General features: G+C 37.1%; 3 protein-coding genes across 8 annotated transcripts; 1 reads left to right on the top strand and 2 right to left on the bottom strand.

Annotated features, from left to right (window-relative positions):
- The first annotated feature begins 70 nt into the window (after positions 1-70).
- cfap263 (cilia and flagella associated protein 263) lies at positions 71-2,966 on the top strand. 6 transcript variants are annotated; one of them, XM_026203286.1, is made up of 9 exons: positions 71-152; positions 558-672; positions 919-1,036; positions 1,384-1,527; positions 1,619-1,774; positions 1,851-2,087; positions 2,205-2,312; positions 2,498-2,653; positions 2,737-2,966. In XM_026203286.1, exons 2-9 carry the CDS (start codon positions 581-583, stop codon positions 2,845-2,847), a joined length of 1,122 nt encoding a protein of 373 aa, XP_026059071.1. In that variant the 5' UTR covers positions 71-152; positions 558-580; the 3' UTR covers positions 2,848-2,966. The 6 variants fall into 6 exon arrangements, 3 of the variants coding, with proteins under 3 accessions (XP_026059071.1, XP_026059068.1, XP_026059070.1); XR_003275776.1 differs by having other exon boundaries at positions 75-159; positions 2,475-2,653; positions 2,737-2,965; XR_003275775.1 differs by having other exon boundaries at positions 75-159; positions 2,454-2,653; positions 2,737-2,965.
- Positions 2,967-3,489: 523 nt separating this feature from the next.
- Positions 3,490-10,356, bottom strand: znf319b (zinc finger protein 319b). Its single transcript, XM_026203256.1, has 2 exons — positions 9,681-10,356; positions 3,490-7,861 (listed from the first exon to the last, which is right to left on the bottom strand). Exon 2 carries the CDS (start codon positions 7,574-7,576, stop codon positions 5,744-5,746), a length of 1,833 nt encoding a protein of 610 aa, XP_026059041.1. The 5' UTR covers positions 7,577-7,861; positions 9,681-10,356; the 3' UTR covers positions 3,490-5,743.
- A 660-nt stretch (positions 10,357-11,016) lies between these two features.
- Positions 11,017-17,188, bottom strand: pla2g15 (phospholipase A2, group XV). Its single transcript, XM_026203280.1, has 6 exons — positions 17,059-17,188; positions 14,874-15,030; positions 13,816-13,934; positions 13,634-13,732; positions 13,293-13,517; positions 11,017-12,499 (listed from the first exon to the last, which is right to left on the bottom strand). The coding sequence occupies exons 1-6, from the start codon at positions 17,186-17,188 to the stop codon at positions 11,988-11,990; spliced, it is 1,242 nt and encodes a 413-aa protein (XP_026059065.1). The 3' UTR covers positions 11,017-11,987.
- Between the last annotated feature and the right edge of the window lie 4,015 nt (positions 17,189-21,203).

Raw genomic sequence — 21,203 nt, 5'->3', positions numbered from 1 at the left:
AAACGGACTGCAACGGTTTGACCCGGAAACGCAAGATAGCTTTATCAATTAGCATCGAACAGCCGGAAGTACAAGATGTAGTAGCCACTGGGCATGTCCGTCCGTTCCGTTGCGCCGTTTCCACTGATGAAAGAGGAGCAGATGCGACACAAGTACTATGTAAAAAAAATATACATTTTGAGGAAATGCATAGCCTAGCTGGGTTTTCCATTGTTTCCATTTCAGTAATTTCAAAAGAATATGTCATTTCATAACACATGCAGTTTTGTACAAATGGTTTAACTTACTTAATAAACGATTTACTCGGGAAACATACATCTGTATGTAAACGACACGAACATCTACGTTAGCATGTAACGTTACTTTTCCTCATAATTTAATCATTACAATATTAATAATTCTGATGTTATTTGTTTATTTCGCTGTTTTATTTGAAGGACTTCTGTGAATATGGAGTAACGTCTGGTATAATCTGCCCCCAAATAACACCCCCGAATATCACAATAATGAATTTATGTGTTTATTATTTGAATATAAATGATTTAACGGCGAAGCAGACGCGCGCACGATCTGTGACGTCATGGTTTCCTTAGCAACCATGGCTGAAACAACGGAGGACGGTGAAATCAACAGGGATGAAAAACAAGTTGTTGGACTTGTTGAAGACTTGAAGTAAGACACAAAATTATTTTTAATAACGACTATTCTTGCAAAACGATAACCTTTCATATTTTCCAAACGATAACCTTTGTTCGTTTTAATATATGCAGTTGGCTGATAACCAGCCCGCAGCGTCTCAAATGACTTTAAACGATTTATTTCTTGATCTGTCAACAGTCATTTAAATTATTTTTTTTTTTACATTTGAATAACTCATGAATAACTCATTTGAATAACTTTTGTCAACCTGAATTTAAGACGCTCAAATGCAGTGCTACAAGCAGAGATCGACATGTTTGAGCGATATATTACTGGGCTGGACCTGCAGCCTCAATCGGAGAATTATGAAACATCATCACAGATGGAAATAGCAACGGTACGTATTTCATATTCGATGTGTGTTATATGCGTTTTGAATAATTTCTCATTTTTGTAAACATATGAATACAGCCATGCAGTAACGTTCCATACGTAATGACGTCACGGTTGTCGCTTTCCACTCTCAAATTTTGAGGTGAATTATTACTTGTGCATGTTAATTCTCGTAATCTAAAAAGTTTTACGTTGTTTTATTTCTTAAAAAAAAAATTATATATATATATATATATATATATATATATATATATATATATATATATATATATATATATATTATTTCCTTGATGTCATTCGTTCATTCATCAATGACTGTCAATCACGACATTATCAATCTTTTGACACCAGAGTCCAGGAAGGAAAACTAAAGCAAAACAACAGCTCCTGACACTGGAACAGAAATGTGATGTCGCCAAAAGCATGCATAAACAGATGACTGAGGATCTGAAGAGAGCAAAAGACCTTTCAGAAAGAGAGCTGGACAATTACAAGGTCATTAGTCAAGAGAGAGAGGGAGAACAAGCTCATGAGGCTATTACTAATTCATTTCATATGCTTATGTAATTGATTCTGCCCTCTTTAGGCAACTCTGGAAGAAGCTGATATCCACTTGGCGGAGGTTAAAAAAGAATGTTGCCAGTTTGATCGTGACATTGGTAAAGCACTGCGGGATAAAAAGAGTGTGACGATGAGTGCTGAGAAGGTCATCAGATACATTGAGGACAAAGTAAAGGCCAAGGTAAAAGAAAACTTCAGATTGCATGTTTACAAGAATAGTAATTTAAAAGCACAATAAAGCGCCCACATTTTTCCAGGAGAGCTTGATTGAGAAGTTGCATCAGAAGAATGCAGCACTCCTCGCATACAAGAAAAAACTACAAATCCAATTGAAACAACAAGAGGAGATGGGTGAAGGCCTGACAGCTTTGGACTTTGAGCAGCTCAAGTTTGGGAACATGAAATGTAGGAAGCTTCTGGATGAGCAAAACCTCAGACGTGTGGAACTCAAATTACTCACAGGGAAGACCCTGCATGTCTTGAATTCCAATAAGGTGAGATGCTCAATCAACCATAATGTGGTCCTGAAAGCTTAAGACATCAACTGTTTTGTCTTTGACCTAAAACTGTGAGTGTCTACAGGATCATGTTTCAATATTTTAATCGTGCAGGAGAAGCTTCAGACCTTGACACATGAGTCAGACATGCTGAGCAGTGACACAGCTTTACGGGCGAAATTACTGATGAAGTTTGAGGAGGAGACCAAGCAAGCAGAGGAGGTCAGGATAATGAAATTCCTTATATGCACTTCAGAACCCAACGTCATGGTAGTAAATAAATAAATATTACAATTCTGGTAATCTATCGACCATTATTAAAAACAACAATAACAGACTAAAAGACTTTTGTACTATTTGGAGTGGTACTCCACTGGCCGAAAGCCATACATTTTATTTCCTGACAGGAACGAAACAAAGCAGAGGTTCTGAACAGGAAGTTGAGGGCCCAGTTGACCGATTTTCACGTACCACATGTACTACAATACATCAAAGTTAAGGAGTCTCATGTTCAGCTGAAGAAGAGTGTTAAAGAATGGGAACGCAAGGTGGAAATTGCAGAGGTGAGGATTCTTAAAATATATCATTTTTATTTATTTTTTTAATTCCAGAATTGTGGTTTTTAATGACCTTATTATTATTCCAGATGGCACTAAAAACATACTCAAAATCCTGGGACAAGCTTCGGATCACTGCTGGAGCCAGAACAGTTCCTACACGATATGCAGCCGTAGATGCTGGATTGTATGGATTCTGAAACAACAAAAACTAAACACGTCCTAAATAATCTCAATACCCAAGATGAGGTCAAAGTAAACCACATATTTTAAAACAAATGCATCAATATGCAGAAAAATAAAATGAACATAAAAATGACAAGAATGCATTATTCATGAAAAGGTTTATTAGTTAGTGCTGTGTGTATTAAATGCTACATACAGATATTTAAGCATGAATATCACATCAACCGCCACATGAAGTTTTCTTACTAGCTCATTCACAATCTACAATTTGAAAAAAATCAAGGTGAAATATGTGCACTCGGAAGTGCAGATACTTGGAACAGATTACGGGAACTAACACAGCAGGCATGCACGGGGTGGAGGGGTCTCAAAACCATAGAGGAAGGTCATCAATCTTAACGTTCTCCTGTGGTCCTGACACGTCTGCCAAGTATATAGATATGTATATAGAGATTTTAAACAATATTAATAAAAAAGTAATATACAAACGTGAAAACATAAAAAACACAACATAGTTGCCAAATTCAACTGCTCACTGATTGAATGCCTACAGTAAAAAAAAAAGCCCCTCTGCAAATCAAAACTTGGACAGCTTGTTCTATTCAAATTCAAATTTATAAACCAATAAAAAATGTGGTAGCTTCTTCTAATATTAAAAAAGTAGAGTATGTGATTGAAAATCCAAAGATTACTCTTGAATGAGTACCACTTAAGGCTGATTTATACTACTCCATCAGACCTACGCTGTAGCCAACGCGTAGATGCACTTTTTTATGTCGTAGCCTGATGTGCACCTCTCCAAAAATCTAACAGTACGTCAATTCAACACGGACAGCAAGCACTGTGATTGGTCTGCTTGAACCCCTCCCTTCATATACTTGAGTTTTGTGTGTTTAGGTGCATTTTAATATATTATAATGTTACGCCTTTTTATGTAAAATAAAACAAAGCAAAGAACAAGTGTCTTATTTATTATACTACATAGTATTATACATCAGTAGTTGTTCGTGACAAACAATGTTGATCTGCCGTGATACAAGTCCTTGTGGAGACTGAAATAATGCAATCTTGTTCTGTTCCACTGTTGTCTCCTTTTGTAGTTTTAAATAATTATTTAAAATTAATTTGCCGCCGTCACAGCGATTATGCTTCTCCGATGAGCTGCTTCTACTTCGACTTTTGTCACAGTACTGCGGGCTACACCAGCAACATGACCATGGACGTGTACTGCACATCGATGCAGACAACGATGCAAAAGTATAAAGGAAAACTGATGCATAGCCTACAGCGTAAAGGCTACACCTTAGGTCTGACGCAGTAGTATAAATCAACCTGTTCCCTCTAAAACATGTACATGTATATACTACGATTGTAGTAAGTGTCAGTTTAAAAAACCTTTTCAAAAGAACATACTGGTTATTATTTGATGAGTATGCAACACAGACATTCACGAACAAAAACGTCAGAATGATGTGCATTTAAGTCAAGGCCTTAGAGGCCCAAACAATCACTTTCCCTCCTTGATTCTGGGGGGAACTGAAAATCCATTTTGAAAGTCTTTGATCTTATGGTTTTTATAAAAGAATAACAAAAAATGACTCGCCGTCATGTTGCGAAAGGTAAATGACTGCAGGCAGGACACGGTGTTGGCAGATCAGACATGTGGATAAATTTAAACAGCAGAGGAAGAATGACACTTAGGGTACTGTACAAGTAGGCCTACATGAGTCCTGTATGGTGGAGTGGGTGGCCGGACAAGGAGTAAAAACCTTGATAAAAACAGTCAACTTTCACACAACCCTGAACACACCAATAACAATCCAAACTACATCTACAAAGAGGCTGAAATTAATTTAAAAGGCAAATCGGAAAACAAAACTTAAAGAATATATGAATCAGACCTTCACATGAAAAGCTACTTATAAAATTGTGGTGCAGTTTAAAAAAGACAACGCAATATCTAATGACAGGACTGGTAAACAAGTTCCATCCATACTATGTACATACAGTAATACAGGAAGCCTTTGCAAGTTTTTTTTAGGCAATTTTCAGGACAGCTGTACTGATTCCTGTGTTAATATGAACTGTTTGTATACAAGATTGAGGTTTACATTTCTATATAGATTCTATATATTTATGTATAATCTCAGTGAAATGTAGAGACCGTCTGAGTTCGTTATACTTCTGCTGGTTAACGATCTGTCCCGTTTAAGTTCTGGTACAGTACAGTGATGGTTTTTGGTACATACCATTAGTTGCCACAATGAGGGGAAGGTCAATATTGACATAGACAAGACAGTTTCAACAGCACAACTTTGTCCCCCTTTTTGTTTTGTCATTAGCTTTGGGGTGAACTAAATGCGCACAGTAGGCTGCCGGAGTTGCTCCAAATGTGTGTAAAACATACTCATACTGGAGGCAAGGCTAGTGATCAGAATAGCTGTTAACATAGAGGCACACAGTAAGCAGTATTTCAACCATTCTAGGTACGACCAAAATGAAAGAATATGATAGAATCAAGCCTGAACAATTAGTTGCAGACTTGTTTTTTTGTCTTGTGCTCTAGAGATCTGATGGGGGCATTGTGAGCCACGTTGGGTCAAGGAGCCACCATGCAGGGCAAATACCGACCTACGGGACTAGGATCACAGTGCTATCTGGGACAGAGTTTGGAGATCTCCCCCTGCCTCTTCCCAGGATTTAGATAGAGATCGATAACTTTTTGCCAATAAAATCCAATTAAAGTATGCCTCTTGATATCAAAAAGGGAATAACAACTAGTTGACCATATGCATGTGTTTAGAAGAAAATGAGGTATTATGAGGTTACTGGGCCTTGTAAGAATTCATTTGACTGGAGTAGTTTGCGGTGATTGATAATACCTTTGCAAATGGTAATCGGGGGCACAAATTACTGAATGAGAGAGGACACAGGGTACCCCCCACCCTCAGCTGTGTGCTGGACAGTATGCTCCTGAAGGGCTCCTAGATCAGTGAATCGCTCTCCACACCATACACATTTAAACTGGGCATCTCTTGCATGCACGCTTTGATGCTTGGCCAGGTGTTCACGCTGCTTGAAGCCCTTGTCGCAACTGGCGCACTTGTAGGGCTTCTCGCCAGTGTGGACACGCCTGTGTCGCTGCATCTCCGAGGAGTACTTGAAACGCTTCTCGCAGTCCAGACACTTCAAGGGCTTCTCCCGGGATGGGTCGCATCGGTGCTGCACGAACTCTGAGGAGGACAGGAAGCGTCGGTCACACAGTGAGCATTTGAGAGGCTTCTCAGTGCAGTGGGAATTCTGATGACGCTGTAGCGTGGTGGCCTTTTTGTAGGCCTTTCCGCAAACGTCGCACTTGTAGGGCTTGTCTGGATTTGTGGGTGGCGAGGTGGACTCACCACATTTGTGACGGAGCAGCTCCCCGGACTGGCTGAAGCCCTTTCCACAAGAGGCGCATTTGAAAAGGTTGTCCATGCCGTGAACGTGCTGGTGGTACAACAAGTGGGACGGCTGCAGGAAGCCCTTGTCGCACAGGTTACATTTGAAGGGGCGGTCGGCGGAGGGCTTGTGCGTTCGCCTGTGGCGCACCAGGGCATACTGTTGTTTAAAGCTCATCTGGCAGTCTTCACAGTGGAATGGGCGTTCCTCCGAGTGGGTGCGTTCGTGCTGTCTCAAGTCGGACGGACGCTTGAAGCCCTTCCCACAAGTGGCGCAGCGAAACGGCCGAGCACCTTGTGGCTGACACTGGTGGTGGAGGAGCTCGGAAGACTCTTTGAAGTGCAACTCGCAAAGGTTGCACTTGAACAGGTGCTCACCTGAGTGGGCGTACATGTGACGGACTAGGTGAGATCGGTGCTTGAAGCTCTTCTCACACACCGCACACTTGAACGGCCGTTCGGAGCTGTGGGTACGCTGGTGGTGGGCTAGATGAGAGGACTGGCTGAAGCTTTTGTCACAAGTTTCACATTTAAAAGGCTTCTCGCCCGTGTGGACTCGTTCATGACGGGTGAGCTCAGATAAGTGACGGAAGCCCTTGGAGCACACCGAACACTTGTAGGGCCTGTCAGGTTGCGAAGGCTCGAAAGTAGGCTGGCCTGATGTCCCAACGGCAGCGCTGCCACTGGATGACGCTTCGTCAGTGGATGGTTGCCCTGGAGTGGCCGTTGACGAAGTTGGTGTGGCATTTCCAGAACCCGGCCGATATGTTTTTTCACATATGGAGCACTTCATTGGGTTGCCGCTGTTATGGGCATTGTGATGTTGCGCTAGAGAAGTTAACAGGGAGAAGCCCATCTTGCACACCCCGCACACAAAGGGTTTCTGCTCCACCTGTACACACTGGTGCTCCAACAGGTCAGTGGCTTGGTGGAAGATTTTCAGACACTGCGTGCACTGAAATGAACGGTCTTGGCTCACCATGCACTGGTGCTCATGAGGATTAGCCAGATGGGAGATGTCATGGCCACACGCACCACACTTGTGTCCTCCTTCGCTCCCGACATGCAAGGAGGGTTGCTGCGCTTGTGCCGCATGCTGCTGCTGGTTGTGCTGCTGATTGTGATGCTGCTGTTGTTGTTGCTGCTGCTGCTGGGATTGTTGCTGCTGCTGTTGTTGTTGTTGCAATGCCGTGTCTGGCTGGAGGACGATGCCGTAGACGGTGCAGCCCAGTGTGTCCGCCCCTGGTGGGATGGTGTGCACAACTGGAGGCGGGGCAACAGCATGCTGCTGCCATGCCTCCGTCATCCGGGCTCGGCTGTATGGATTCAGCTTTGTGCCGTAGTTCAACCTCTTTCCAGGTGAATTTAAGTGGAAGGGATTGTTGGACTGCCCACGATGGGAAAGGTGGGGAGGCAAAGAGGAACTTATTTTGACAGCTCGTGAGAATGACAAATGAAGAAAAAAACTAATTATATGTAATAATGTTTTCAGGAACACTTTGTGGTTTGATATAGCAGCGAACTGACATGGATGTGAGCATCAGCCAAACGTTCAAAGGAGCTTGATCCTTTTCATCACCTTGGTACAGCCCTAAAAGAGAAAAACAAGAAAACTGGATAAAAAAACGTCCAATAAAACACTCCAAATATCTTTAGGGGCATTCACACTGCAGGCCTTCACAACAAGGATGATTGTGAAACAGTTTTGAGCCAGTTGATGGAACAATCAATGCCTCATCATACATTAGTTGATCTTGTACTTCGTACATTAGTTGATCTTGTACATGACATTTTACACTTACATAGAAATTTAAACTTAATATTAAAATGAGTATTATCATTACATAATTTGCTGATTTAAATCTTTCCAGTGTAACATTATCTAACCCGCTGACAAAAGGCATTTTTTTTTTCATTGCCAAGTTAAGGCTGCTTTGTACCCATTTAAAATTCAGTGTTAAGATACAATGGTGCAATAAACAGGCTAAATTAAGCCTTTAATGTATTTATGCCACCTCAGAGTAGAATTTAATAAGTCTAAGAAGCACTTTTGTATCACCTTTGAAGTGTAAACTTGTTTTATCGAAACAGATATAAAAACATATTTTTGGAAACATCAGTAAGACTACGTTAAAAATGACATAATTCATTATTTTTTGTTGTCAAAAATAAAATAAAAATCAAGATGGTATGGAAAATATATTTTCTGGTATATAGAAAATATAGCTGAAACTAAAATGTGTGTGCACATAGTATAGCAAAAAAATAAAAAATATCGACTGGTGTGAAAGGAACACAATAAAATAGCCATATTGTTCAGCAATAAGAGCCCTGACATTGACAGTAGCTTGAATCATTAAAATTGACCAGAGAAAGCTGGTTATTTAAACCAACATAAGTTTAAAAATACTGCAGGTGATGCAGCAAAGCGGACATCAACTTCTTACAAAAAAAAAAAAAAAATATATATATATATATATATATATATTAAAATACAGCAGCACTCATGTGATCCACTTTATGATATAAATGGTTACAGCAGGAACGCCTACTACATCATCAGCAAAGTGACTTGAGGATCTTGGCAATATAACCACTGCTAATGTGAATGGCCTTGATCTTTACTCCAACAACTTTGGCTGGATGGTCTATTAGGAAATCTACATCATCCCACCAATGTACACTTCAAATCATATTATTCTAACTTGGAATATTAAGAGCACACCTATATTCTACATGAGCAACTGCTAAACTACTAACAATGAGCGAAAACGGCATCATTCGCACCAAATGAAACTTGATGACAGACCACTTCTCACCAATGGTAACAAATGTACGAGCATCTGTCTGCTACACATCAGGTTTCATTTTGGATAGCGAGATGGACTGTCTTGCCAACAAATAGCATTTTGATGCATCTCAGAAATGCATGATACCCAAAATGCTGTCCAGGTAGGAAACTGTAAATTATTTTTTGAGACAGTTCTATTGTCTCAGTCACCACATTAATAGCCTGTGTACCAAACCATGCATGCACGGTTAAGAAAATGTAATAACACAGAACGATATGTAACGTATGACGCTCGATCGACGCATATTTGTTTCACACCACTCGCGCAACACACTATTATTATTATTATTATTATTATTTGTGTGTGTGTGTGTGTGTTTTTATCGCGGTTCTTAAAAGCCGAAAAAATTGTATCGTTACATAAAATTAGCACAAGTATTAATGTCCAACACAGAACCCAACAGATTATAAAACCGGCGGGTTTTCAAGACACCTGGGATAAAATACGAACACACAGCTTTGCAAAATGGCTAACGATAATTTGCAAGTTGGCTAACAGGCTAACATTAGCCTTGCAACACACAAACCCTGATATATTTTGTTCAGATATGCATATTACCTTTTTCATAAGCGGGTTCCACGCATGGTCATTCTTGGAAATATAAGTTTAATAATAAAAAACAGCTTATGGTGTTTTTGAAGGCCGTAAATCCTCGCACCGATCCGCGGTCTCGGTAGGCCGCACCCCCTGGACACTGCCTACAAAAACACAAGAAAACACTGCCAACTCTCCGGATCTCTGTTGGGCTGCTCCGGCAAAAACCCGAAAAGTCTTTTCGGCGTTTGCAGCGCATTTAGGGGAGTCGACAGGCGAGGGTGGCCCAACACATAGTGTGTTTTATTAGGGGCTGGGATCAGTGACCACCGAAACCTCCGACAGCCGAACGGGAACCTGAATAACACATAACTGACATCCTCACAAAACATACCGGAACTTCATTTATATTATTCAAGAACGGTGATTAGATGTACATATTCATACTAAAACGTCAGTATTACACATAATATGTGACTGTCGCTGTTTCAGGTTATATGGGTAAATTGTTGTTATATTATAACGCTTTTGGACGAATTATTGTAGCACACGACAGGATAACAGTTCATTTGAAGCTTCAATACGAACATCAACGTCAACATTTTGTTCGTGTTAACGCTGTATGTTAAAGTTTATGCTAGGATGCAAGATTACGTTTATGAATAGAGACTTAATGTTATGCTGACCAGCTGTAATGTTTTAATAAGGCAGAATGCAAAATAGCCGGAAGGTGACCACGGAACCATTTGAATTCATCGTTGCTGTTGTGGGACGGACAACATCTGTGATGGGAGGACTGAATCTTTTCTTGAATCGGTTCTTTTGAATTGTTAGTTTAAAAGAACCGCTTTAAAAACGTACCTAATCCATGATTTGAATAAAAAATGTAATCCCAAATAAAACCAAACAATATTAATAAAACCCAACAATGTGTCGTTAGTGTGATGATATAAAACTGCCATATATAATATGCTGAAGCTCAGAAACGATCGGACCGCTTGTTCAGATTTGTTAATGAATCATTCTGACCGGTGCTGTGAACCGGTTCCACTGATTCACTGTAAATGATCTGACTCATAAGAACGATTCATTAACGAATTCTCTTGTTTGTTGTATCGTCGGTGCGCCGTGAAGAAACGGCAACATTTTTTTTTCAACACAAGCATATTGCACACTGAATATCGGGAAATAATCTTTCTTTTTCCCCTCCAGGGCTGTTGAGAATGTGAATTTTCAGGTTTGCTAACATGTGTTTCTGTAAACATTTGTGTTTTAAGACTTTTCATATTGAAGCAGAATAAAATAAAACTTTTGTAGTAAACGAACTGCTGCATAAATATGTCTTGGTTACATTACACAATTTTGGTCAAGAGCATTTTATTGTACATTATTGAAACATGGTGATTTTTCACTAGTATGCAACAATCTTTTGTTTAGGCACAAAGAGCAAGACTCTGGGCTTACATTCCACTGAAAAACGCATTGCATTTTTTCAATCAAGCCATTTTATGCGCAACACACCACATCCTGAAACAGAAAGACCTGGTTTCACTTTCCACAGTTGGACCTTAACAAATACAGTCTTTGTTTTTATAACAGAACTTAATCTTAAACTCCAGTTTTAAAGACAACAAATAACTTGCTTCACAAATCAATATTCATTATATTCAAGAGGTCAGTGCATCAGCACAGTTTGTACATGAGTAACAACATTAACCCATTGTGGGTCGTGGCACAATAGCAGTCACAGAGGTTAAGCCGACAAATTGAGCAACAATGAGATTCAGCACTAGCGGTATTGCACTATATTTGAGATCTCTTGATAAAAAACATAAATCAATACTGGTCACAGCCTGATAAATTGCCTCTTGCTTGTTCGACAGAAACTGCAACGTCAGTACAATTTGGATAAAAAATTCATTTAAACAAACAAAAAAAAGCACTAGTTAAAATTTTTACATTTTAAGAAGTTAGAAGTTAAAAACAGACAATATTTAAAAAATGTAATTGACAAGGTTTAACGGCAGGCAATTGCTTTTCACATGAATCAACTGTGATTTGGGAATTAAAATCTCTATAATATTAAATCACTAGATTTGAATTAAACAGAAAAACATTTACAAAAATTTCTATAAATGTTGATTGTGCCCAACAATATCACCCCGATCTCCTGCTAAATCTGAATTCCACAATTAGAGAACTTTGAAAACCAATTTAGATAACTTACATCCTCTAATGTGACCCATCCCACCCAAAAAGCAGAACCGAGTCCTGTCGCTTTGGCATGCCAGAATCTTCAGTTCAAAGTTAAACAGGGGAAGTGTGATGCCATCACGGTGAGAACAGCACCTTTTTGATGTAGTTAACCGTGGTTATGTTCAACAGTATGGCAACATGCTCATTCCCAGGCAGCTCGAACATGTGGACAGGCTGCTTCTGTTGGCCCATCCAGCGTTTGCATTGTGTCGCACTCAACAAGTTGACCGTTCCGTCTCCATCCCCGTTGATGACGGTGGGATCTACATCTGGGAACTTTGTGTAATTGAATCCCTGAGGTGTGGGGATTCCGGTGCCGTAAAGGCAGTGGACAGGAACGCCTGGAGGCTGAAGTGCACTGACCAGCGGTTCTGTGTCCTGCCTCATGGCCCAGCCGTCCTCATAGTTGATATCTTTGAAGAAGCGCTGATAGTCTTGGACAGTGTAGCTGGTGTTGGGGGTGGAAACCAGGACCATGTCTTTGGGCCAGGTGTGGGCGTAGGGGAAGAGCCAGACGGTGGAGACGGCCGTACGCTGCTGGGTGCGAATTTTTAGAGGACTGATGACAGGAATGCGGTTGTTGTCACCTGTGATGGAACCAAAAGCATTTTAAATGTCAAACCAGTGATCGAAAATAGGTTTTAAAACACAAGTGCCAAGTTTTGATGGGTTGTTCACACAGGACTCATTTCTGCATTTCACTGCATGTTTTTTTTGTGTGTTTTTCCATTAAATACGTGCTAGACAGACATGTTTGACTGTTGCATTTATGTATTTGTATTGTATTTATGATTTATTTCATATGCTTTCGAAAACTTCCACACAATTTTATTTTAATTCTAAAAATGAAATAATTTTAAATATACATTGTAATAAATAAAGCAGAAGTATGTTTAACAAAAAAAATGCCCTTTCAGATATTCTACTTCAAAATTTTAAGCTTAATTTAATGTGTAACATGCCTTCTTTTTAACGGATTGTAAAATTGATCAGCTGTTCTTTATTTCACTGTATGTTTGTCAAAATTAAATGTTTTTACAAATATTATTAACTATACATCTGACTTGATTAAATTATTACATTTTTGAGTTTGCAAACCACATGACAAAAAAGCTTTAAAAATATAAATATAATAAGCAGTTTTGTTGAATAATTAAATAATATTTTTTAATGAAAAAAAATCCTAGAATATTAAATAGTCATGCTTCCTCAGAAATAATAATACAAGACTACGACAAAGTTAATTAATACTCACAAATAAAAGGTGCATTCAAGCCACTATAAATGTGAATTAATTTTGCATTATTTAATACAACAAAAATGAGAGCCACATCATTGACCTACAAATTCATCTCCTTCCACAACAAATTTGGCCCATACCTGTTGCCATAACTCTCAGAGTTTTGGCCACTCCGGCCCATGGAGGACCTAAACTCACAAATGCCTTGATGTACCGGTCCTTCCAAGCCTGTGGCTGGTGATTGAGAAAATAGAGTGTGTACATATTCCCCATACTGTGTGCGATGAGAACCACAGGACCTCCAGCTTTATTAGCCATCTCCTCAATCATCTGCTGCAGACGCAAGAAGTACTCCTTATTCTCATCTACAGATACGGATCAGGAAAAAAACGGAAGAAGTTAGACATAAAGACAAGAATCAACATGTTCCCCGAGAATTTTGATTGTTTTTCGTGCACAAACAGATCATGAAGATACTGACTTGGGGCTTTACGCCAGTCATAGGGGGCACCTCGAACATCATCGTCTCTGGTGTAACCCCAGTCAACCAATGCTTGTACTATAGTGAAGAAGTACATGCCTGAAAGAGTCAAAGCTCTCATCAAACAACTGTTAACAATCAACATACTAACATAATGAAATAAACACCCAGTTTGCACTCACCCACACTCTGTTTGCTAGGATCCAGATATTCCAAACTATATGTCTTTCCAAAACCAGGCACTCTGACGTCCACCCCCGGAGGAGCTTCAGTGAGGTGGGTTGAGTGATTGTAAAGTAGCCTGCAAACAAAATACTTGATGATTACATGTTTCCATATTCAAAGCAAGGTATGAAAAGTAATGGTAACACTTTAGTATAGGGTCCAATTCTCACTAATAACTAGTTGCTTATTAGCATGCCTATTATTAACATATTGGGTGTTTATTAGTACTTATAAAGTACATATAATGCATGACATCCATAATCCTACCCAATACCCTAAGCTTAACAACTACCTTATAAACTATTAATAAGCAACAGATTAGGAGTTAATTAAAGGCAATAGTCATAGTTAATGGATAGTTAGAGAATTGGACCTTAAAATAAAGTGTGACCATAGTAATAAGGAGAAAGAGTTACCTTCCTATCTCAAAAAAAATGCACAGCATGTCTAGATTTTAACGCTCAATTGAGTGCATTAGTGCCAGGCAACTTTTTCAGATGACATTAGTTTCATAAGCATTTTTTTTTCCTATTCATTCTTCCAATAGGGATTTCTAAAGAAATATTTATTGAAGTATTTTAACTAGCCATTAACCAAGCCGAATCACTACATTACAAACCTTAATTTGCAAAAGAAAAAGAAAAAACCATTTTGAAAATTGAAAAAAAATGACTATAATCAGAAAAACTATAATCAGATTAAATATTGTGAATGACAATTACATTTAAAATAATGGCGAAATATCAAATTAACCATTTCAATGTTGTTAATTATATCTATAGAAACAATATATTTAAAGTTATTGCAGACACTTATTGGATTAAATTTTCTGTTTAGCATATTGGGTAATGTAGTTTTTAGCTAAAGACTTGGCAATTAAACACCATTATTTAAAAAATATATACCAATACCACTGATTTAACAACCAAGGAGAATGATGCTTGTTTTTCAAAAAACGGTATGGATATCAATTGCCACATCACGTGAGCACCTTCCGATTCCTGCTGCCCTTTACCTCATGTTATCAATCCAGCAGTCAATGGCCACTGGCACCAGCAGCTCCAGGTTGAGCCATAATGTGAAGTAGTCCTCGGTCTTCTTGTAGCAGATGTAGTGCACTACACTAGGTTTGTCAAGTTTTGCTTCAAGCTGATTCCCAAGATCTCCAGGAACTACAGAAAGAAGTCATTAGGTCAGCTAACCAATCACACATTCACCATGAATAAAAATACAAGACAGCTCCATCAGATGTTAATGAGTATACACAGGAAGCTCAATAAGAAGCACTTCAGAAAAAACTACTACTACGCATATGATCAAAGAACCACTGATTAAAAAGACTTAACACTATCACTCTCCAAAAGAGATTACCCATTTATCCCCTACTGTTTAAACATCTCTATCATCGCTAATCCTGGCCAGTTTGGTCTGGTTTAAAGCATTTAACCCCCCACTATGCTTCCTAGCATGGTTTCCAGCAATGTTTGCATGTCTTTATCGTCGGTCACCACGTCCAGAATTCATTTTTCACATATTTAACATGACTAAGAAGAATCGTTGTTCCTGCTATCAGGTGTCATGTAAATATTGGCATGTCAAATATTGTACTTAAGACATTGTTATAGACATTCTTTTGTAGAAATAATGTACTTAAGCCATGTTTTATTGCTGTATAATGATGGAGTGTAAATTTAGACACAAAGACAAATCTTTTTACACAAAGGGTATCTGAAGAAAAAAAAAATCCAGTCTAGTTATGTTTTGTGTTTTGCAAACATATTCACAAAAATATTTGAAGGTGGTCTTGGCTACCTAAAAGTGGTATGACCAGATGTTCAGTTTTGATCCACCAATGACCAGGTAGAAACCAAGAACCAGTGGGACATACAAGTTCAAGGTCAAAATGGTTAATGGAACAAACAACCAGATAAAAACTTGGATCCATCTTCAATCAGCTTGCTTTTATGTTCCAAAACACAGATACTACACAGATTTATATATATATATATATATATATATATATATATATATATATATATATTATATATATATATAATATATATATATATATATATAATATATATATATATATATATATATATATATATAATATATTATATATATATATATATATATATATATATATATATATATATATATATATATATATATATATATATATATATATATATATATATTTTTTTTTTTTTTTTTTTTTTTTTTTTTTACTAAAGGTTTATGGTAAGTTATTGCAAATATATATATACACATACACACACACAAGATATTTCAGGGTATATTAGACTTTTAAGGCTCATATGACTAACTAAACAAACAGATGAATTAAAACGAAATTACGTATTAAGACAGTGCCATGTCAAAAAGGTAACGTTAGGCTACTTCTATACAATACTTCTAGAAAGTCTGAAAAATGAGCGTATGTAATTCTACGTTTATAAAGCGTAGTCTTAAATGTCAATTTGTTTTTGTGGAATAATAGTAATTAAAAAAAAAACACGTGTATTTTATTTACGACCGGTTGCGTAATCAGTGACAAAAAAAGTCGTTAGATTTTTTTTTCCTCGCTCGAGTCATATGACCGCGTCATATGAGAAACCGCCAAAGCGATAATACACATCTAGACAGAAGAAAAAGCCATATAAGAAACCCATAGGCTAGAATACTATGGGTTTTCTTTGTTTTTTTTACTTTTACACTCTCTGACTGTGTTTCCTCGGTAAATTCCAGTTAATCTACGTCGTTTTAACACTCGCAGCTGTTTACTCATGTGTATTAAACTGTTAATAAAATATCGACACCTTTCAAGAGGTGTTAAACCACCACAGATAAGTTCTGGTTATAAACGCATTCAGATATTAAACACCCCACATACTACTATACAATACATGGATATGAGATTAACTGACTTATTGTACATCATGTAACAGTAGTTCGATTTCAAAACCTAATATTAATTCAAACGCTATCTAAACAACATTTAGCCCATCACAACTTTTAAGCAAATTAACTAAATGGACAATGAAAAGTGTTGTCTAGGTAGGCAGCTCATTAGGTTTTGAAGCACAGCCCGTGTGACTATTCATCATGAGACAAGTAAACAACTGTGACTTGTGTCAACTACAGAAACGCAACAGGACATTTCCACACTGCGGATGTGCTGTAATAATAAGCGAACTTACTGAGGACCACAGGCGGTCGATCCGAGCACACTTTCCCCGGTGAGCATTTCAAACTAATGCTGTCGGTAAATGACACCAACAACAAACACAGCTGGAGCGACGCGAGGATCAACCGATGGCAGGAACTCATCTCTTTCAGTGGCTAACACCTCTGCTGGCTTACAGGATCAAGGGTGCATTTGTGTTTATCTGTCCATCGTGAGGTCTGAGAGCGATCTGAGAAGTCTCTTCTGGGTCTGCAGTACAGTGGGATGAGCAAAGATAATGTGGCTATCATGCATTACGTGTTTTTAAAGCAGCTAGACGCGAACAAACAATGGCAGAACGCATCGAGTCAGTGGGCGGAGCTTTGAGAGACAGATCGATTATGGCAAAAAAAAATGCTGCAAGGATTGATTTAACAGAGCATGCATTATCTGTATATAATCATGCATACCTCAAATGCACATTTCGAAATAAATGTGTGCTTTGAAAAATTAAGGACTACAACTACTTCAAGGACTGACTCTTGTCATTTGTATCAGAATTACAAGTAAAAACCTATTCAAATAGTAAGCAAATTGACACAGACCTTATAATTTATTAAACTGAAAACACATAACAAATTAGCCTGAATGACACTACTTATTTTTATTTTGATAGATCATTGGAATAATAAGAAACATATAAAATGCTTGTATTAAATAATTGATATCTCAATTAATTTGAATAAAATGTATTTTATTTATTAAAAACAGGCAATACAAAATTAGTATTATTAAAACACTATTGTCATTTTTACTCTTTATTCTTTATTTTATATTTCCGTATAAATGTATTTTTTATTTAAGATTAAACACTTCAACTAAAAATTTCCAATAGAAACGTTTATTATATAAACTTTTAATTTACTTAATAATAAAATAGGAACAGAATTTAATAATCATTTAAATAGCTAAAGATAAATTAACTACAAATTAATTAAAACTTTATACACATTTAAAAATAAAAAAATGAAATAAAATAGCAAAAGCATGCAACAAAGTTTAAAAAAAAACTTTAAATAAAAGTTACAAATGAAAATAGAAAAATAAAATGTAATTCAGAAATTGAAAGCGATACTAAAATAACACTGCTACTAACTGAAGTAAGACACTTTATATCTAAAATCTAAAGTTTGTTCTTATTGTATTATTGTATATCAAGCATAAAAGCAATAAAAACCAATAATCTAAAAGCAGTCAGATTTGTGTTATATTGTGAATGTAGTCACGGGTTAACGGGATGACCATTGAATTATTGTCATATTGCACATGCAGGGTTGCACTCTCTATGTTTCACTCTCTATGAGGATGATGTTCAAAGATCATAGAGGTTTAAGAAGGAAAAATACCAAACCGAGTTACTGATTAAAGAATTACCACCAAAATATCTATATTTAAAAAGAAACAATCAATTATTTTCTCCAACAGCAATCAAGGAAAGATTTCCTGGCAAAATTACTGCCTGCTTCTGCGTGAACTCTGAACCTTTGTTTAACGCATTTGAATTTGTTTGCAAAAAGCTGATGTATATCAGACTTAGAACCCCTAAACTGGTTCAAAGGTTACAGAGTTCAGCAAATATTATCTGTACTGTGTACAAACAGGTGTAGGAAAAACATGGACACATATATGCACCACTAATGTGGATGAACATATTTATCTATTTATCATAAGCATTTGTTAAACTAGTTTAAAAGTGCCACAGCCTAAAAAACATCCATGAGCCTGGACCACAAAACAAATCTTAAAGGGTTAGTTCCCCAAAAAATACGTTTTTTTTTTTTTTGCTCCAAAAAATTCTAACTGACCCTCTGATGTCACATGGACTACTTTGATGATTTTTTTCTTACCTTTCTGGACATGGACAGTAGACCGTACACACAGTTTCAATGGAGAGACTGAGAGCTCTCGGACTAAATCTAAAATATCTTAAACTGTGGTCCGAAGATACCAGTTATTAATTACATAATTTAGATTTTTAATGTTTTGATATTTTAAACTTAAAACGCTGATTACTGATCTTTGAATTTTTTTTTAAATATATAAAAAGGTACTTTAAAATGTGAAATTTAAACCGCCAGTAGGTGGCAGCAAGTCCCTGTTAATAAGTGAGTTTACTATTGAACCGAACCATTTAGGGTTGATTCATTCAGGAACGAAACACTCTTTTTACAGAGAAGCAAAACAGTGCTGTGGCTTTGTTTGGAACCATTTGTTGTTGGCGAAAGAGCAAAAAAATTAAAATAAAATATGCAATATGGTGTCTAAAACACAAGTCTCTTAATATTAACTTATTGTTTATTGAACTTATGTATAAATCAATATCAATATTTGTGTTTTTTTTTTAAATGGCATTATTCGCGTGATGTTGATCAACTACATTAAATGACATTTACACTGTAAAAAAGAATTTGTTGAGTCAACTAAAAATACCGTTGCCCCGCTGCCTATAATTTTTTGTGATCTTGGTAACATATTTCTTGTTGAAACAACTTCCCATAAGAGAGGAATTAGTCCAGGTAACAAATTTGTTTATGTTGACTTGACTTTTATTTCCTAGTTCAGTGACAGCAATTTGCTGTCAACACATCAACGAACAATTCAAAACCACAAGGATTATTTTTTATTTCATACCTCAATATGAAAATCAGAAGGTTAAACACTGCATATTAACCCTGCACGAGTTTACATTCACTCCCCGCACCATACTGCAAGTTATTGGTCAAAATGTGAAACCAAAATATTATATGTATGTATGTATAAGGCAAAAGCAATCACATTTAGTTACATAAAATGAGTCAACTGTATTTCTGTATAATAAAGTATGAATGGAAGCAGAAAGATCTAAACAGTCAGATTCTAAATTTCATAGCACAACATTACCAGACGGAAGTGTTTTAACATCAGAAGGATCTTGAAAGTTTCCAAACTCTCCCCCATCATAATGCAATTTAGTGGTCATTAAACAAGAAACAGAAAAAGGAAAGCAAAAGCACTCATCAATTTGAAGGAAAACATGTGCATTACTGTATAGGAAAATGAGACGTGAAACAACATTTGTTTTCATGAGAACATAGGGTGAATACTGGTAAAGTAGGACAATGGGTAAAGTGGGACAGTTAAGCTAAGTAATTTATATCTTTACATGGATATGTTTTTTTTCTTTCTAAAAATCAACACTGAGCTCATCAGTAGCAAGTATGTGATAAAAATAAAAATGAAATTCTGTGGCTATGACATCACTTCTGGGGTGTGGCACATCAAATTTAACAACCTTGCAGTGAACTATGATGGTAAGTAAAATGACATAGCATTCTGAGGTAAATAATGTTAAGGTTATAAAAATAAAACAACTCATGGATCATTTATAATTGTTACATATTTTTGTTATAGGATGTAATGGTGAATCAGAATTTTTAAAAATCACATTCATATTAATCTTCTTGGGGTTTTTTGATGCGATTTTGACACTGTCCCAGTTTGCCAATAGCATATTGTTAAATTGGGACAGGTTAGTACTGGCAAACTGGGACAGCCATTCAAGTCATTCTAATGGAGGAATAGAGTTACCTTATTATATCTCCCTCATACATTTAGTTAGTTAGCTAGATATTTCAACAAAGACTGACTTAAACTACGCCAGCTCTCACGCATTCACCGTGAGACACGCAATTAACACTTTTCACACGCTCTTACGCCACACATCCATTTTCTCACGTACAGAAAAATCGCGAAGCAAGAGGACACGGAGACCGACAGACTAGACAGAGCGGGATACTTAAGATATTAAAAAAAATCTCAGCTCTCTCTGTTAATGAAGGTTATTATTATTATTATTTTTTAATTTGTATGAAATAAATTTAACGTAATATACAATTTTGTGGGCAGGTGAGGGAGGGGGTGGGTTGAATTTGCTGTACCTGCACCCCTTCTTAAAAAAAGTGATGCTTATATTATTGTTGTTGTTTATATTGTTATTGTGTATTTAATTTATAAGGCCTACACTTGAATAACAACTGAATGTGTTTTAAGTGTCCCAGTTTTCCAATAAAGGTGTCCCAGTTTGACAGTAGCGCCTTGAAAAATGTGGTTTGGGGTCATTGTGTGTTTGAGGAAGCAAAA

The sequence above is a fragment of the Carassius auratus genome, chromosome 25 (assembly GCF_003368295.1).
Source record: "Carassius auratus strain Wakin chromosome 25, ASM336829v1, whole genome shotgun sequence".
Classification (NCBI taxonomy): domain Eukaryota; kingdom Metazoa; phylum Chordata; class Actinopteri; order Cypriniformes; family Cyprinidae; genus Carassius; species Carassius auratus.
This window is presented reverse-complemented; position numbering and strand designations above follow the sequence as displayed.